General features: G+C 35.4%; 1 protein-coding gene across 4 annotated transcripts in view; it reads right to left on the bottom strand.

Annotated features, from left to right (window-relative positions):
* Window positions 1-3,904: 3,904 nt before the first annotated feature.
* The window catches only part of LOC138707417 (SRSF protein kinase 3-like), a 179,955-nt gene continuing 166,363 nt past the window's right edge, over window positions 3,905-17,496 (bottom strand). For all 4 annotated transcript variants that reach the window (XM_069836809.1, XM_069836810.1, XM_069836808.1 and 1 more), the window contains 4 exons: window positions 16,507-16,631; window positions 12,738-12,845; window positions 10,924-11,086; window positions 3,905-9,426 (listed from right to left, as the gene is read on the bottom strand). In XM_069836809.1, coding sequence (XP_069692910.1) covers window positions 9,242-9,426; window positions 10,924-11,086; window positions 12,738-12,845; window positions 16,507-16,631 — 581 coding nt within the window. In that variant the 3' untranslated portion in view covers window positions 3,905-9,241. The remainder of the gene's footprint in view (window positions 9,427-10,923; window positions 11,087-12,737; window positions 12,846-16,506; window positions 16,632-17,496) is intronic.

The following is a 17,496-nucleotide window of genomic DNA, read 5'->3' as shown; positions in this document are numbered from 1 at the left end:
AGAGGCTAAAAGGCCAATTAATTACTGCAACTCGTGCAGCATGTCCCCACCAGGTAGAACAGCAAATTTAAGATGATATGCTACTTGCTGGACGATAAGAACAAGTTGGTGATCGTTCTCTCTGAAATATTCAATGCAACATGACCACTTCCAGGTGAAGAGGGTGCATTTGAAATTATGGCATCATTTACTGTTACTGTGGCAATCATATGTGGCAGCATCTCATATTATTTCCTTTGTGCACAGGTTGACGATTCAAACAGAATGTTTTGGCTAGAAAAATGACCACGGAACTTGGCAAACTATTTCTTCAGCTCTTGGGGAATCCGTACGTTCATGCTTCTTCACCAACAAGTCCTGGTCCACTGTGGAAGGGGTGACATTAGGGTTACGACTTTTTTGTAACCACATGTTCCTGTATCATAAATCGAACTTTTGCTTATAAGTAATGAAAAAGGTGTTAATTTGGTTGAGTTTCTGAAAAAGGTCACCCCAAACCGAAAATTCAATATTACCGTATATGCTTATAGGGTAAGAAAATCAGAATATTTTAAAAGAGTCATTTTTCAACTCTAATGATGTAATTGTATAGTATGTATTCAGTTTTTGAAGCACTGTTTATTGCTATAGCATAGCATAAGGAATTAAAAAACATACAAAATTACAAACTCACATAATATGCATTCTACAAATATGAATAGCTATATAACAAAAAAACATTGTGCAGCATTTACCATAATTACAGCATAATATACAATTATTATGTTTTGTTAGACAAAATAAATCTAAACTGAAGTTCCTCTTTTTTACAGACGTCATAAAGATCTTGAAAGCACTTGATTGCCCATTCTGCAGTGATTTTTTCTGGGAATTTCCAGTCTCGATGGTTCTTGATTCCGAAACATTTTCACAGATTTCAATGCCTTTTCATGACCCTGCAAGCTGCTACATAGCTTCTGATAATCAGTTGCACTGTACATTTGGTCAGCAAACCAATGGTCCGCCTGTCTGTAAGAGATGAATCTACAAATTTCAAGTAGCAAGTCTCTTTTATCTGGTACAAGATTAAATGCCAAAAGAGCTAGTATTGCTCGGGAATTCCATCTTGCATTACTTAAATTAGGTATTTTCTAAAACTTCACTTGCGAAAGTCTTCCACTTTCTTCAAAAAGGCGGAAAACTCGAGATAACAAAATAGAAATTTCATATCATCACACTATTCTGCTTTTTCAGTAATCTCTTCTTTACCATTTTTGAAATTAATCTTGAGCTGTTCGTAGTTCCCTGAAATTTCCGGGATGAATGGATATTCGATATTGGACGATTTGCTGTTTTTTCCAAATTCATCATCCATTATTATCCAAACCACTCGGTCAAGAACATGATGTTGACAACCTATGAATTGTGGTTCTTCCAGTTTCTTTTCAGTAAACAGTCTTCGTAACTGAACAACAGTCCACTTCTCTCTTCCTGTGTTCACATTCGTAGTGTCCATAACAATCATCTTTATATTCTTCCATAGTTTGTATTTATCGAGAACAACTGTTATTTCTTTGACAATAGTATCCGCTTTTCTGTTCGATAAATCTAGTGCATTTAACTTAATTTGCCTTTGTTCATTCTTCAACACTAGAATTCTTGGCCTTCAATACGTTTACCATCAAAATGTAATGCCCACCTTTCTAAGTGTAGTGTTTTCTTCATTTCTTCTGTAAGTTTAATAGATTCTTTAACTGTGTCACAGAGCTACTACTTGCTTACATTACTTATATACGATTTTAGAAAAATTCGTGTTGGGGTGACTTTTTTTAATAACTAAACAGAATTAAAACTTTTTCCATTATTTTTTAGCAAAAGTTCATCAATTTATGGTATAGGAAATCAATTATTTTGCAAAACGTGAAAAAGTCATAACCCTAGGTGACATGTTTGGACTCATCATTCAAAAAGGCAAGTTTTATGGTACCCACTCAAGCAGAATGCTGGTTATTATGTGTGCGTGCTGGCTACTTAGGGACCTGCTGGGCAAATTATTAGCACCAGGAGGAATTCACTGTCACTCTCAAATGTAAAGGTTTTAATTCAAGTTTGTTCTAACACACGCTCAAAGCCAAAAATTCGTCTTTTTTTTCCTTCTTTTCTTGTGATATCCCTTTCGTTTTTGTTATTACTGTTCTATATTTTCACATACAGGCAGTATAAATTTAAGTTTGTACTGGTATGCTAGGATGACATACAAGTCTGAGTGAATTTATAATTGACAATATAGTGTTACTTTGTTCATTCATATTCCAAAAAAAGGTCAAAGACCGATCGATATTCTTTTTCCTTTTTATATGCTTTTTGTTTTTGTTACTGAAATATCAATTTGTTCTTGTTACTACTATTCTGTATTGTGATTTTTTGTATGTGGTTACATAAGTTACGTTTCTCTGTAATTTAATTTTCATAGTGAGTCTGAATAAGGGTCTAAGTGTTAAATTTCGACAATGATTTATTATTTTTTTCATATAAAAAAAAGGTAAAGGTATCCCCGTAACATGCCATGAAGACACTTGGGGGGGCATGGAGGTAGAGCCCCATGCTTTCCATGACCTCGGCACTAGAATGAGGTGGTGTGGTCGGCACCACGCTCTGACCACCTTTTACCCCCGGGAAAGACCCGGTACTCAATTTTATAGGAGGCTGAGTGAACCTCGGGGCCGTTCTGAAAGTTTGGCAACGAGAAAAAGTCCTGTCACCACCTGGGATCGAACCCCGGACCTTACAGTCCGTAGCCAGCTGCTCTACCAACTGAGCTACCCGGCCGCATAAGTAAAATTTGTCTACTTAATTAAAGTTGGTGGTACAGCATTCCGGAACATAATGAGTGCATGAAATTTTTCTTACAATAATTTTATTTGAACAAGTTACAAATGCAAAAAATATGCTAATTATCACTTTTTCAGAGATTGCTGAGCTATACGAAAATGGTAATAGCCATTACTGATGTAATTCAATATTTGAGATATTTTCTATATAAAACAATCATATGCTCAAAACTTACCGAAATGCTAGTGCCAATCATTAGAACTCATCACCAATACCCTACTGAATTGGAGTTCAAGCACTGCTTGACAACACTTACCCAAAGAGAACGCGACTTTTAAACATTAAAATTTACTTGCAGCTTAACTTCAACATACATTATTAAAAATAAAATAAAATAAAAAAAAAGAAACATCTTCGACTTCCTCAGGTTTCGAACCACAAACAATTTTTTTACTTAATTTCTGCGCACAGACACTATTTCTGAGCTACTGGAGTTACAGTCAAAAGGCAAGGAGTATTTCGAGATTACCAGAGAAGTCATGCCAAAAATATTTGTTGTTACCATCACTAGTGCCTACAAATTTAATGAAGCAAATCAAGTGATTGTGTATGAGTGGTCCATCTTCATAAATAATGGCACTCTTTAAAGGCACTTGTAATTTGAATGTATTCCTGTATATGATTTATTCTCATTTTAGACATCTTGAAATGTGTACAAAGACCTGAAGAAAATGGCAAATGAAAAGATGATGTTACTGGTATACAAAAAAAAAAAAAAAAAAAAATAGGCGGAGATTTATCTATGCAAAATGGAATGAATGGTGAATAGAAGGCAACGCAAGAGACTAGTACCACATCAGAAAAATGTAACACACTTGACTTGTGAGAGTACTGAAAACTTTTAAACAGGAAAAACTTAATCAAATCAAAGTTATTACAATACAGACTGAAGAAGAGTAACACCTTTCTTCTGCCAGATGCTGAAAAATTCATGCCAGCTGAAATGAATAATGCGTCAGATTCATTCAACTTACTGAACAGGCACCCTGTTTCAGAGAAAGACGTCTGTCTGATCTTTCAAATAATGGAAGTCTTGCTGTTGCAAGTTATTTATTATTCCAAGAATAAATTATTTCCTACAATTTAATTAGTTGTACGATATGTAAGAATCATCACTTGGAAATTGAGTCATATGCAACATTGACATCTACACAGAGATCAGAGACTGTGTTATTCTATAATGTAACAATGATACAAATTGCTTCCTTTTTCTATTAATGTTACATCCATACTCATACCTTCTAATTAAGTATCCTAAACATTATTGTTAAAGTATAAAACTTATATTGCAAATCTTTCAAAGAAGTGGCAATGTTATGAAATATGAAAAAAATTGACAAAATAGCAAAGGCCAGTAATGAAAACGAAACTACTTTTAAAGGAGGACTAACGCTTGAAAAACTTACAAAATCACCAGCTCTTTCCGCTGCAGTACACGAACTTAAATATTATTTATAAGCTATTTACTTGCCATAAAATCTTTTTTGAAAATGAGCCAATCAAGAGTCTTCTTCTTTGATGGCAAGGTATTTAAGATTCTTATATTTACCAATGTATATGCTTCACGATTTGATCAAATGTACGTCATTATACACTACTTCTGGAGAATTTCTGTTTGTAAAATATCGTCGTAATCTTGTGCAAATATCCTGGCACCATCTCAACATCAAAAGATGATTCCTTTGTTTCTATATATAAGCAAAGGAATATGTGATATATATATCTGTGGTGTGTGTGTGTGAGACTGTCTGTACAGCAGAGTAATGCATAGTAGCTCGCAGCTCAGCACTGCTAGCCCACACGCATCAGCAGCCCAGCCCACCCAAGACCAACATTGCTTGACGCGGCCACTTCATAGCCCATCACACTGGGTTTTGAAGCCCACCGCACTGCTCAGCACTGCCCTGACATCACCGGTTGGTTGAATTCTACTGCTTTTCCGCTTGCGTGCATTGGTTGTGCTTTCGCTTCGTGTGTGGCGTGAGCATACAGTTCCCCGCATACCAGACAACATACGAAATTAAATTATTTTCCACTGCTGTCGAACACAGATTTAAAAACTCTCCCAATGGTACATTTTTAATTTCCATCTGACTCTGTTGTTTTAAACTATCTAACAGCGATTTTATCCTTCACTACCTTTTCTCTAGAGAGACTGTATTTTAGAATGTGTGCTTTCACAGCCGGTGTCTGTGATGAAGGTTTTCTGGGCTGAGATGCCGTGGTCTACCATTCTACCAGTCTACCAGTAGTAGACCATGGCATCTCAGCCCGGGAAACCTTCATCACAGAGACTGTATTTTCTTTGCAATGCACCATTATTTGAACTCATCTTGAAAAACAGAAATCAAAAACAAAAATGTTTGAAACAGTAGCTGATCTTTGATCGAATCGTACACGCAAGCACAAGCCCACAAAAACTCAATGAGTAAGTAACTGATAGAAGAGGAGGCTTGGGTTCGATGCTTTGATTCCATCCCATGGGCTGGGCAGTTGTGCAGGTCTCTGCTGTATACACAGGCACAGAAACGACAGTAAAAATGACGGATGATGATGATGATGATGACGATGACGTTATTTAAGTTACGCATTCCCCCCCCCCCCCAGGAGTATTATGTACCAAAGCTTTAGATCTCAGATATTACTTGTAATGCACCAAATATAAGTGGAACTACACTCTGTGAAGTGTAATGATGACGATTGTGATTATGAATGTGCTACTTACGAGAAATTTTCATGTTAAATTGCTGCATACAATGAACTAAAGAAAGACATCACATTATATGTTCCAGTGAAAAATGTGAATGAATTTGTTTTCACCAAATGTACGAAATTTTCTACAATATTGGACCTGTCATTTACTTTACTTTATATTTCGTTTCCCAAATCAAAGCACACGGTTTTTATGCCTTTAGTTAAGAAGATCTGAGACAACTAAAATTAACTACTATTAAATACAATATTACTGTGTGAAGTAGTACAGGATCACCTATATGCGAGGTTGCAACTCAGCAATGTTTCGGCTTTACAGAGAATTAATCAATAAATTCTACATAAGAAAACAGCTCTCATGTTGATGATTTAAATCTCTGAAGAACAGAAGGAAATTGAAAATACGTGAAACAGAGAGGTCAATATTACTGAGAATCTTCCAGTAAAGAAAGTTACATAGTCATATGGACAACCATAATGCTATGGTGTATTATGTCAGAGATCTTAAAAATGTATGTAATGTTAGACATTTCAAAGTTTAGTCCTCCTTTAACTGATATATGGAATATTACTAAATAGTGATTAGTTACTGGCAACTGCATCATCTACCTCCACGTCATCACACAATAATATGTACATTAATGCTGAAGACAATCATTCTCACTAAATTGCAAGTATACAGATGCATTCGTCCATCAGTACTGTAGCCATAATGTACGGTAAAAAAACAGAGAATTACTCTTTTCGAAGTGAAAACAAAATAATATAATACATATAAAATAAATCTTAACTGAGGCAACATTGTAATTCCTTCAATTATCATTATGTAGATATGTAAATACCAAGCAAGTCAAATAACTTCACTTGACCTACAGTACATCTTAAGATATGAAATTTCGGTTACAATTCATCTTAGAAGTTTACTGAAAATTGTATTAGAGTGTAAACCTGCTAACTACCAAAAAAGGAAATTTTACAAGGCAAGCAAAAAACGAAGTTTAAATTAACTCTGAAACTTCAAAACCAAATCTAAAGTACAGGTAAAAATACCACCTGTGCTTTGGATTTGGTCCTAAAGCTTCAGAGTTAATTTAAACTAAGTTTTTTTGCTTCCCTTGTAAAATTTTCTTTTTGGTAGTTAGCAGGTTTACACTCTAAACTGATAAAATGTGACATGCCAAATATATAGAATTCTGAATAAGTATATTTTAAAATCAGTAGATAATCTGTTGAATTATTTCAATATGGATATAATAATATACATTACAGACAACATATCATCATCATCATCATCATCATCATCATCATCATCATCATCATCATCATCATCATCATCATCAAACTATCATGGAACTGAGTACCATATGAATCATTCTGGCTTCAGTCATCCTGGAGACGATTACTTCCTTGATTTCTTCTGCCCTCTCGTCTATATCTCAGAATAAATTGTGGAATTCCGTCCCTATTCAAGCTCCTTGCAAATATATCGCATATATGGTACACTTCATATCTCTTTTCGAGGTATGGTACAAATATGTAGACCCCAATTTCAAAGCATAAAATATATTTGGAGGAATTGGTGTAACTCATTTACTACAATTACTATGATCATAGAATTAGAAAACATTTTGAGATTCAAGAAAAGTGGTGCTGAATGACTTTTTATATCTGGAAACAGAAGATACTACATTTTTTAAAGTGGAACAAAATTTACTCTCTGTCGAATACACGAATGAACAAACATATACAATGTGTAAAGCAATTGAAAGGTATTGTAAGAAATGAAGACAGTCATTCCGATTATTTCCTTACCACTAATTGATAATACAGATCAATTATTATTAATATTTTCATAGAATTTATAAAAGCAAAATATTAAAATAATGAGCAAGTAAAATAAAAGGAAATGGAAAAGAAAAGTAACAATCATTAAGATGTAAATAATGACATAAAATTAAGATTCCACATGGTTAATTAATATTCTGCTACCAAACAAAAGAGAACTGTAATTCAGTTAACAATCACCAAAGCAAATTAGGCAAGACTGTGGCCTTCCAACACTGGAGAGAAGGATACTACCAATGAAGAGAAATTGACTTTAGAAACATTGTTGTTTGCAGATGACCATACAATTGTCACCAAAACGGAATAGGAATTTTAGTGCAATATAAACAAAACTTGTCAGAATTTTCAGATGTTAGTATCTACGGAAAAAACTAAAATTATGATATTTTTGTGAAAAAATTCCATTGAAAATAAAATCTCTAAGAATAGCAAACTATTAAATTGAGCAAACATTTTAATTACTTATTTTCACTTTTAATATAAAAATGAAAACGAAGCATCATCACATTTTTCAAAATTAACACCCAAGGAACCATAAATAAAATTATCGAACTGTCACCAGTAAACAACATACAAGAGCAAATATTTACAGAGCACTCGGAAGTATAAGGAAGGGAGGCTTGGATAATCAAAAAGGCAAATAAAAATATTTCAATCAACAGAAATTAAATTCACGAGAAAAACCGCTGGGTTTGTGCTCTTATATCACAAAAGGAATAACAATAATTTTATACAAACTGAAAATGAACTAATTTCAAAATTACTGAACTGGAAAGAAGACAATGGAGGAATGAAAGCAGACAAACTGAAAAAAATCTTAAATATTAGCCCAAAAGAAGAAGCACAGAAAGACTAGTAAGAATATGGAGTGAAACTGTAAAATACCACGTAACCTTCAACTATGATGATGACGATGAAGGTCGTGATGATAATGACGAGGTTGATGATGATGATGGCGATAATGATAATTCTACAGTTTTTATTTAACGACCATCATCAGACAACAAGGTTTATTTGTTTTAAATTAATACTTCAGAAAGGAATATATTTTAAATATAAACTTTGTCCCTGAAAAGAATGAAGATAAAATATTCAGGTAATAATGTTTCTTGTCAACAATAACTTTGAAGACATCAAATTTAACTCCACTGTAAAAATATCTTATAAAGTTATCACATATGCACGCATACACACAACACTTACAAACCTACACACTCACACATGCACGCACACACACACTTACATACATGGAAATTTGTATGAATGATGTCTAATGATTTTTCAACTGTATTTTGGTTCTTGTTGCATAATACTGACCCGATTTGGTACATGTATTTTTCTGATAGGATGAGATGGTACATACAACAAATATTTATTTATTACTAATGCCACCACTACTGTAATGTACCCTGTCTGTATAACTAATGTGTAACAAGCTATATGGAACTTCAAATATTTTTCATTACCAAGACACAATGTCTCCTAAATATCACAATTCGGCACCAAAATATCGTTCCCCCCCTTTTGTCACTTGCCAGCATTATTATTATTATTATTATTATGTCTACAAAAATATTACATTTATATAGCACAACTCCTCTCTCCTCTCTCACGAGGAGTGGAGAGTTCATTATCTTCACTGTTGGACTTGATATCATCTCCATTTGTAGGAGGAGACTGTGATATAAAGAGTTCTGAAGACTCTATATGACAGGCTAGAGAACAGATCTGATGGTTGGCACAAATGCCACAGTGAACCAACGAGTACGGGAAAGAATAGTGAGAAGCTGGGGTTCAACATGCCATGCTGTTCTCATGAATTCAGCCATGGATGTTCCAAACACTCGGCTGCTGTAGCACGTAAGTTGGGATCAAATGCTAACATCGGGCTCAGAAAGTTCGCAAAAGCTTCTGCATCTGCACGGTTCCAGTCATACTTTTCAGTAAGAACTTCCAGCAGTCCCCATGGTTTTAGTTTTGTTATGTGTCGAAGTTCACCTGCAAAGTAAATTACAAAGTAAGAAATAACTTAACACAACTAAAAGTATGGTCACATGTCACTCCTTCTGGTGCACAATTTCTCAGCTTTAACCACAAAATGGAAAACAGAATGTCAAACTACAAAAAGAAGAAAGTATTGGGTCAAATAGTGAATAAAAATATAGAAAAATATGGAGTTATAGACAATTTTCTTTTGAAAACTACAACGAAGGAGATGAATGATTTTAAGAGGTCTGATCAAAAAATACTCAACTTTATTTTATTATTCCAAAAATGTAATATGAGAGTGAGATTTTGTAGGATTTGTCAGACTTCAACATTATATGAATAACAGAATTTCAGCAGTCCGATATGCAACTCGGTCACTAACAGGCAGTCCATATTTCTTGTTGTTTACACTGTGCTTGTTACATTCTTTCTTTGTGTCACAATTGAACACATTAATATGAGAATCTGCATAAAATTTTGCCTCAAATCAGCGTCACACAAAAACAAAGACAAATGATAAGATGTTAAGATGATGTTTCCATGGGGGGAAAAGTAAATCAAGGAATGATATCATTGCTTCAAAGATACCGATTCTCTTTTTACCAAAATGAAGGTATAATCATCACTGGTATCAACTATATATTTTCATTTCCTTCGGTAATTTGTTTACAGAGTCTTTTGCAGTTGTCTTGTGCCATCTTATCCAGTAACCAAGAACCATATATTATCAAGCAATTTCCATCAACACTAATAAAGGTAAAGGCCTTCATATCATGAAGGCATTTGGGGGGGCAAGGAGGTAGAGCTCCATGCTTTCTTGACCTTGGCACTAGAATGAGGTGGTGTGGTCGGCACCACGCTCTGACCACCTTTAACCCCCAGGAAAGAGCCGGTACTCAATTTTATAGGAGGCTGAGCGAACCTCGGGGCCGTTCTGGAAGATTGGCAACGAGAAAAATTCCGTCACTACCCGGGATCGAACCTGGACCTTCCAGTCTGTAGCCAGTTGCTCTACCAACTGAGCCACCCAGCCATCCCATCAACACTAATAATTATTTTATTCTTTAATCTAACTTATATGCATAATGAAAGATTATGTGTAATTTATACCGCATTGTTTATTAAATCAATTAATTATGATTTATTTAACGACGCTCGCAACTGCAAAGGTTATATCAGCATCGCCGGTGTGCCAGAATTTTGTCCCGCTGGAGTTCTTTTACATGCCAGTAAATCTACTGATATGAGCCTGTCGCATTTAAACTCACTTAAACACCATCGACCTGGACCGGGATCAAACTCGCAACCTCGACCACAGAAGGCCAGTGCTATACTGACTACGTTACCGAGGCCGACTATTAAATTAAATCAGTGATTGCCAAATACCTGGACTATCAATTTTCCATATCAGACACATGAAATCAAACTTTGCTATGTCTGAATTGAATATATGGTACACGCAGACAGTGTTTTTTTATATTTTTTTAGATAATTGCAACACATTACCTTTCTTATTGAAAAATTCTCTTGAATACTTCCCAGAGAACATTATGTGTCTAGGAATGTTCCCAAGCAGTTCAATTATATGTGCCAGGTGGTCCTCGTCACGTGAATAATCTTCTCCTGAGTGTGGTTCAAACAGATAATCCCCAGTGGCTAACTCAAAAGCCTGGAAATATAAGGAGAAAGTCACATTACATTACTTAACGTTTATAAAAAATAAAATATAAACATAAGCCTTAAGAATGAAGCTAGGGACATTACTCTCATAACACATTCTGGTAGTTGTAACAAGTAATATAAATTCCTAGCACTGAGGAAATAGATAAACAATCGAGTCCCTGAATGAGGGAGCTCCACGCATGTCGAAATTTAGCTCTGCTGCTCATTATCTTTTGCTTATCATCCTATTATCAGGGACAACGAATTCCATCTTAACAAATGTTTACACCAGAAATATAATTCATACTGCCAGCCTAGCAAAAGTCTTCGTGAAGACTTTCATTTCTCAGGTGTGAACAGTGAGGTAGCTGGGACCATGAAAGCAGTGAGTAACCCTTATGTTTGTAATCAGCGAGTGTTATTTTACTTTAAACCCTCCATAAGTACGTAAACTACATTAAACTGAGCCTAACTAACAAACTGAAATAGGTATCTTCCATTCTATTATGTTAAAAGAAACAGACCCTTAAGAGAGGAACTGAGTAATATCAAAATCAAATCCAAAGAAGAGCAGACTCAAAATTAATAAACAAATATGGTAACTCGGAATAAATTTATATTGGAGAAAAGACCAGAAACAGAAAAATCATGATGATGCCTTAAGAGGCAATCAATTATAGCTGGAATTCAGAAACCTAGAAAGCAAGGACAGAAACAGAAGGAGAGAATGTACATTCAGGAGAGCGAATGGAATCCACTTTGGATATAACTCATCAAAATCAATGACAGATACGAGGGTGCTTCAAAAGGTAAGGTAAGAGCTCTCATGGACAAACTTTATTTCACAGGCAGATATACTGAAACACAGTAGTAGGGCACTGGTATGCATTACTTTTCATCATAGTCACCATGCTTCTCCAAACACTTGTTTCAACGGTAGACCAAGGCATCAATGCCAGCACAGAATAAATCTGCATCAATTCCCTGAAGCCACAGATGGAAATCACTGGATTCCATGTTGGGGCAGTGGAGAGGATGGTTCTGTACCTCCTCCCGGAAGTGTCATAGCAATTCAAGCATGATGTTTTCATGAAGCAACATGATGCCTGTTGAGAGAAGTCCAGGTGGTTCTCTGCAAATTGCCCCTCGCAAACGCCCTAGTGTATGACAATAACTGGCAGCATTCACTGTGAGGAAATTGGCCAAAAGCACGCCCTTGAGGTCCCAAAAAACCGTCGCCATAACACCTGTTTCTGTGACACAACATTCGCACTTTACACCTCAACAAGTTGACGATGAATATCTGCTGGTGAGGTGCCTTCAGACGCAAAAACCGGATCACACTACACACTTCCACGTTTGACTATGCTTCCATGTGCGCAGCCATCTTACAACTGATATTGAGAGGGTCTGACGCAACATATGCGCCATCTAATGGCTGTGTGATAAAGCTGTGTTCTGCTGTTGCGGCCATAGCGAAAAATTCGAACAAGAGGGGAATATGTCACCTGTGAGAGCTCTTGTTACCTTACTTTTTGAAGCACCGGAAAATCATTCTCAAATTACATTCATTCTGAGCTAACACCAGCCTGTCAAAAGTAGCGTTAAACGAATTTTCACTATACAATTCTGAAATGATGTATAGAGCATAAACCTACCATGCATGCAGTGCTCCAAATGTCTGCTGGTGTTCCATATCCTGCACCCAACAGCACTTCGAGGCAGCGGTACTGTCGGGTTTGAATATCTTCAGTAAAATGGTGGTACTGAAATGTGAACAAAAATAATGAAGAATATATAATGTTAACTTGCAGGTAACCGAAAAATTATCGAAGAGTTACAGAGGAAGATGCTCTAGATCGAGAGAGGTGGGGATTACGAATGGAAAAGTGGCAAGAGCTGCAAAATCCCTGATACTACCACTGCTGCCATCACCACTACTAGAAGATTAAGCATTACATTAAGGAGAGAAGTTTAGATATACAAGAACCACATCCATAGAATCCATATAAAGAAAACAAACACAAATGAGACTGTTCTTTAATTTGAAATCACTTCACTACCAGCCCAGCAATTTAACTCTGAGCTTCTAGAGCCATTTGGAAACAGAGGGGGAGAGCTCACTAAATACATTAACTAAAAAGGTGTCAGACTGCAACTTTCACTGCCAATACCTCAGAAATCTTTGAGTATTGTATAATTTGGCTCTGCTGTATTTTTTACATTATTAGCGTGCATCCGAAACAGTGGCCTGAAAAGTGTGTCCTCTCAAGAGCTGTATTTTCCTCCTGTCCTCAAGAAGGAAGTGGCCCAGAAATGTTGTTTGTTTATATCTAGTCTGCTTCGTTACGTACCGGTAATCATGTTTTCAAACAATAAACTGACCTATCAGTGATGAGAATTTTGAAGTCGAAAAATATCCTTCTGAATGAAATTCACTGTCCAGTTTGTGAAGTTTGTAGTCCGATTGTGTAAGTGAAGATAAGTACGCGGAGGGAATGGGTTAGAACGTTTATGTAATGAAAAAATAGACAACATTCATGACTAAAAGGACAGAGGCTGCTTGTCCCAAGCCAACATACATTTGCTGCAGAAAGTTGATGAGAAAATTTCACTGGTCGTATGATTAACAATTTTTGAATTGTTACTGCAGTTTTTTTGATAATTTACTATCTTCTTTGAACGGAATAGTGACTGAGCATTTGTACTTAAAAATGCCGTGTTCAAGATAAGTACCCAAAATGCTTGGGGTGACCTTACAATTTTTGTAGTGATATGAAGAAGGAAAGCTTATCTTTTAGGATTTTCAATGGCAGTGAAATGTAGGTCTGCCATGCAACACCACGAACCAAACAAAACCAATGCAATGGCAGCAAGATAGCTCCCCAAACACAAATGTACACAAACTTTTACTGCAAGAGAGAATAAAACACAGAAATCACTATCGATCATCACATTAAGTGTAACTTCAGTAATTTAATTTTATCAAATTTAATCCAGAGAGAATTTCCGCTGGTGGAAAAATGCCAACCTTGACGAGCAAACCAGTATTAATAAGACCTGTTACATTCTAGATGGAGAAAAGTATCACGCGAATATAAAAAACAATAGGGCTATGTTCATTGCACATTATGACAGGCCATTTGGCTGCCAAATTTTCAAAATACATTATTCCTTAGTCTTCACTGCATACTCTAACTGAAAATGAGTTAAAATCTTTTACACATTTCTTATTATGGTGTTACTGTGTAACGAACCTAAGCATTGCGATTGCATGACACAAATTTTCAATTTTCACAGCTGAGCAGCCATGCTTTCCCTATGATAGAACATGAAAGACAGACCCATTTATTTCGTACTGATTTTGAATGTTTCATTGTTGAAAATAAAGTAATGTTGGGTGACCAGAAATTTCTTGACAAAAAAGAGTATACTTTATGCCTTGGTAAAGGGAAATCAAAGGGGCATCCTTCTGTGAGTGAAAAAACAGTTGAGTGCCTATGGGCGAATTTTGCGTTCATGTTCATAAACACCAGATTGCAAAACCGATGGATTGGTAGTATCGGGAATAATGATCAAAAACTACTATCTTGGCCTCCACATTCTCCCAACTTAGCCTCTTATGACCTTTGTGTGTAGGTATGTGAATGATTCAAGGTTTGTGCCACCATTTCTGGATGATCTGCCTGAATTCCGAGCTCGCATTATTAAGGCTTTTGCTGAAATTGACAAACATGCTATGTTGAGTGTAGGACGAACTTTATTACAGAGTTGATGTGTGCAGAGTCACTAGAGAGGCACATATCGAGCACCTGTAACATGTAAAAAAAAATTTGGTGGTTTTGCTACGTAACTGTACAGTTTTCTTATCATATGTTAAATAATATATCTACAGTGATTCTCTGATCTTATTGCACCGAGTAGGTCTAACGTTAAAATTAACTGAATGGCTCATACCTATTCACCTAAATAAACTTAGATTACATTATGATTAATTTTTAACTACATTTTGTGCAATGTATTCGAAATTTAAAAACTGCAAGCCGTTCAATTAGAAAATACGTGAAAAGTTGTAAAAAATAAAGAAAATAATATAATTGGAGATATTTTCAGATAGAAAAGAGTGTAGAGTATTTGGACCTTTAAAAGAGTACAGTATTCTTAAAGCGGGAAAAGGAGCACAATTCGCTGTAAATCGCGATCATAAAACATGTCTACAGAACGAGTTTTGTTCATACTAATAAACAGTTTAACTCTGACCCAATTATCAGAAATTCGTGAAAAAATCATGTTCTTTGCGGTTAGTATAAACACCCTTAAAATGGTATATTTCGTATAATTTTCTCCCATAATCAAATATGGATCAGCACCTTGCACTAACACATCTGAAACTATACATATTACATACTATTGTTTTACAAAGAAAGCTCTAGAATAATGACAGGTGTGCATAAAAGGTCATCTTGTAAAAAGGCTTTCCAAAATTTAGAAATCTTGATGTTACCTTGTGAATACATTCTTTCCCTGATAATGTTTTGTTAATAATCAAAATGCTTTTAGTACTCCTGATGATGTTTCATGATAAAAATCAAAATACTTTTAGTAAGCCTACTAATCAGAAAACTCATAAATTTGACACAAGACACAAATCAGATCTCCATCTACCCTTTACTAATCTCACCTGTAATAAACAGGAGATTACTATTCTCTTCAATGCAATTCCTAATAATCACAAAGCTATGAATGACCAAGAGTATGAGTTCAGAATAGAATGAACAAAATTACTCCATATTCATACCTTTTATCTTACTACATATTGCATATTTTTGTATAATTTTTTACTTGTTCGAAATTTCAAAGCTAAACTGCTGTGTAATGTCTGTGGAAAACAATAAAATTAGAAACGACGAAAAGAAATAGCACTGCGCAATTTTCATATGCTCCTGCACATCAAGAAATTTCTTGGAGTCAGAGGTTCTATAGCAATAATAATTAGGTGAAGAAGATCATTAGAGGGGGCTCATATTGCAGGTAGACAATTTCTATGAATAAAGCATGTTCACACTAGTGCCCTGATTTTCCAAGTCCCACATTTTGCAGGGTGACTACGTTAGAAATAAATTAAAATATGTAGGATTTAATAAAAATAAAATAATATTCTTTCTCAATTGTCTAATTATCACAACAGCCACACAGTACTTACAGTCTACACTCATCTTGAATGATGAAGGTTAAGAAAAAAAAACAATAAAATGTTATTCTTAATGAACGGGGTATGTTCTTACCCGGATTGTTTGATTTGGTTTGGTTAGGGTAGGGTTTGGTTAAATCAGTAGGTTGGCTAGTTCGTCAGTATGACAGTCAGGTCTAGTTGCTTCATTGGTGATTGTGATGTTGATGATGGTCATACATCTGAACTATACTTACCGACCAACACGCATTTCCAAGATCTGCTATCTTGACTTTAATATCACAGACTTCACGAACTGGATCCGGCTGATTCACCAGCTGTTTGGCATCAGGACATGATGCCACTCGACGGAATGGTTTTCCTGACAAGAAAATTTAACCTTCAAATTTCTTCAAGACAGAACTTATTGTCTCCTTTATGTCCCTATAGTCAAAAATACTGGACAACACTTCTTTATGAACCAATAAGGATAAATAATGAAATTACTTTCTGAAGAAAAGAAAAATGTAGGGAAAAAAAAAAAACAATTTGGACCCTCTTGAAATTATGCAGTACATCCCTCAAAGAGCTTTTAATAAAAAAAAAAAGGAGCATTTTCTGTGAACCTCTGGAAAAAGAACTAAGAGACTTGCGAAGTGCTTTGTGTGGAGTGTGGCATTGTATGTAGCAGAAACATGGACAATACGACGAAGTGAAGAGAAGCAACTAGAAATGTGGATATGGAGAAAGATGGAGTGTGTGAAATGGACAGACAGAATAAGAAATGAGACTATGTTGGAAAGAGTGGGTGAAGAATGATGCTGAAACTGATCAGGAAGAGGAAAAGGAATTGGTTGGGTCATTGGCTGAGAAGAAACTGCCTACTTGAAGGATGCACTGGAAGGAATGGTGAACACGAGAAGAGTTTGGAGCAGAAAAAGATATCAGATGATAGACAACATTAAGATATTTGGATCATATATGAAGACTAAGAAAGAGGCAGAAAATAGGAAAGATTGGAGAATGCTGGGTTTGTAGTGAAAGGCCTGCCATTTGGTAGAACACTGTATGTGTGTGTGTGTGTGTGTGTGTGTGTGCGCGCGCGCGTGCGTGCGTGTGTCTGTCTGTCTATATATATATATATATATATATATATATATATATATATATATATATATATATATATATATATATTCCTGAAAGGAAGATTACAATCTTTGTTTTAATGCTTTAGCATCATTTTCATT

The sequence above is a fragment of the Periplaneta americana genome, chromosome 10, assembly GCF_040183065.1.
Source record: "Periplaneta americana isolate PAMFEO1 chromosome 10, P.americana_PAMFEO1_priV1, whole genome shotgun sequence".
NCBI lineage: Eukaryota > Metazoa > Arthropoda > Insecta > Blattodea > Blattidae > Periplaneta > Periplaneta americana.
Note: the sequence above shows the minus strand (reverse complement) of the source record. Positions and strands in the feature narration are given on the sequence as shown.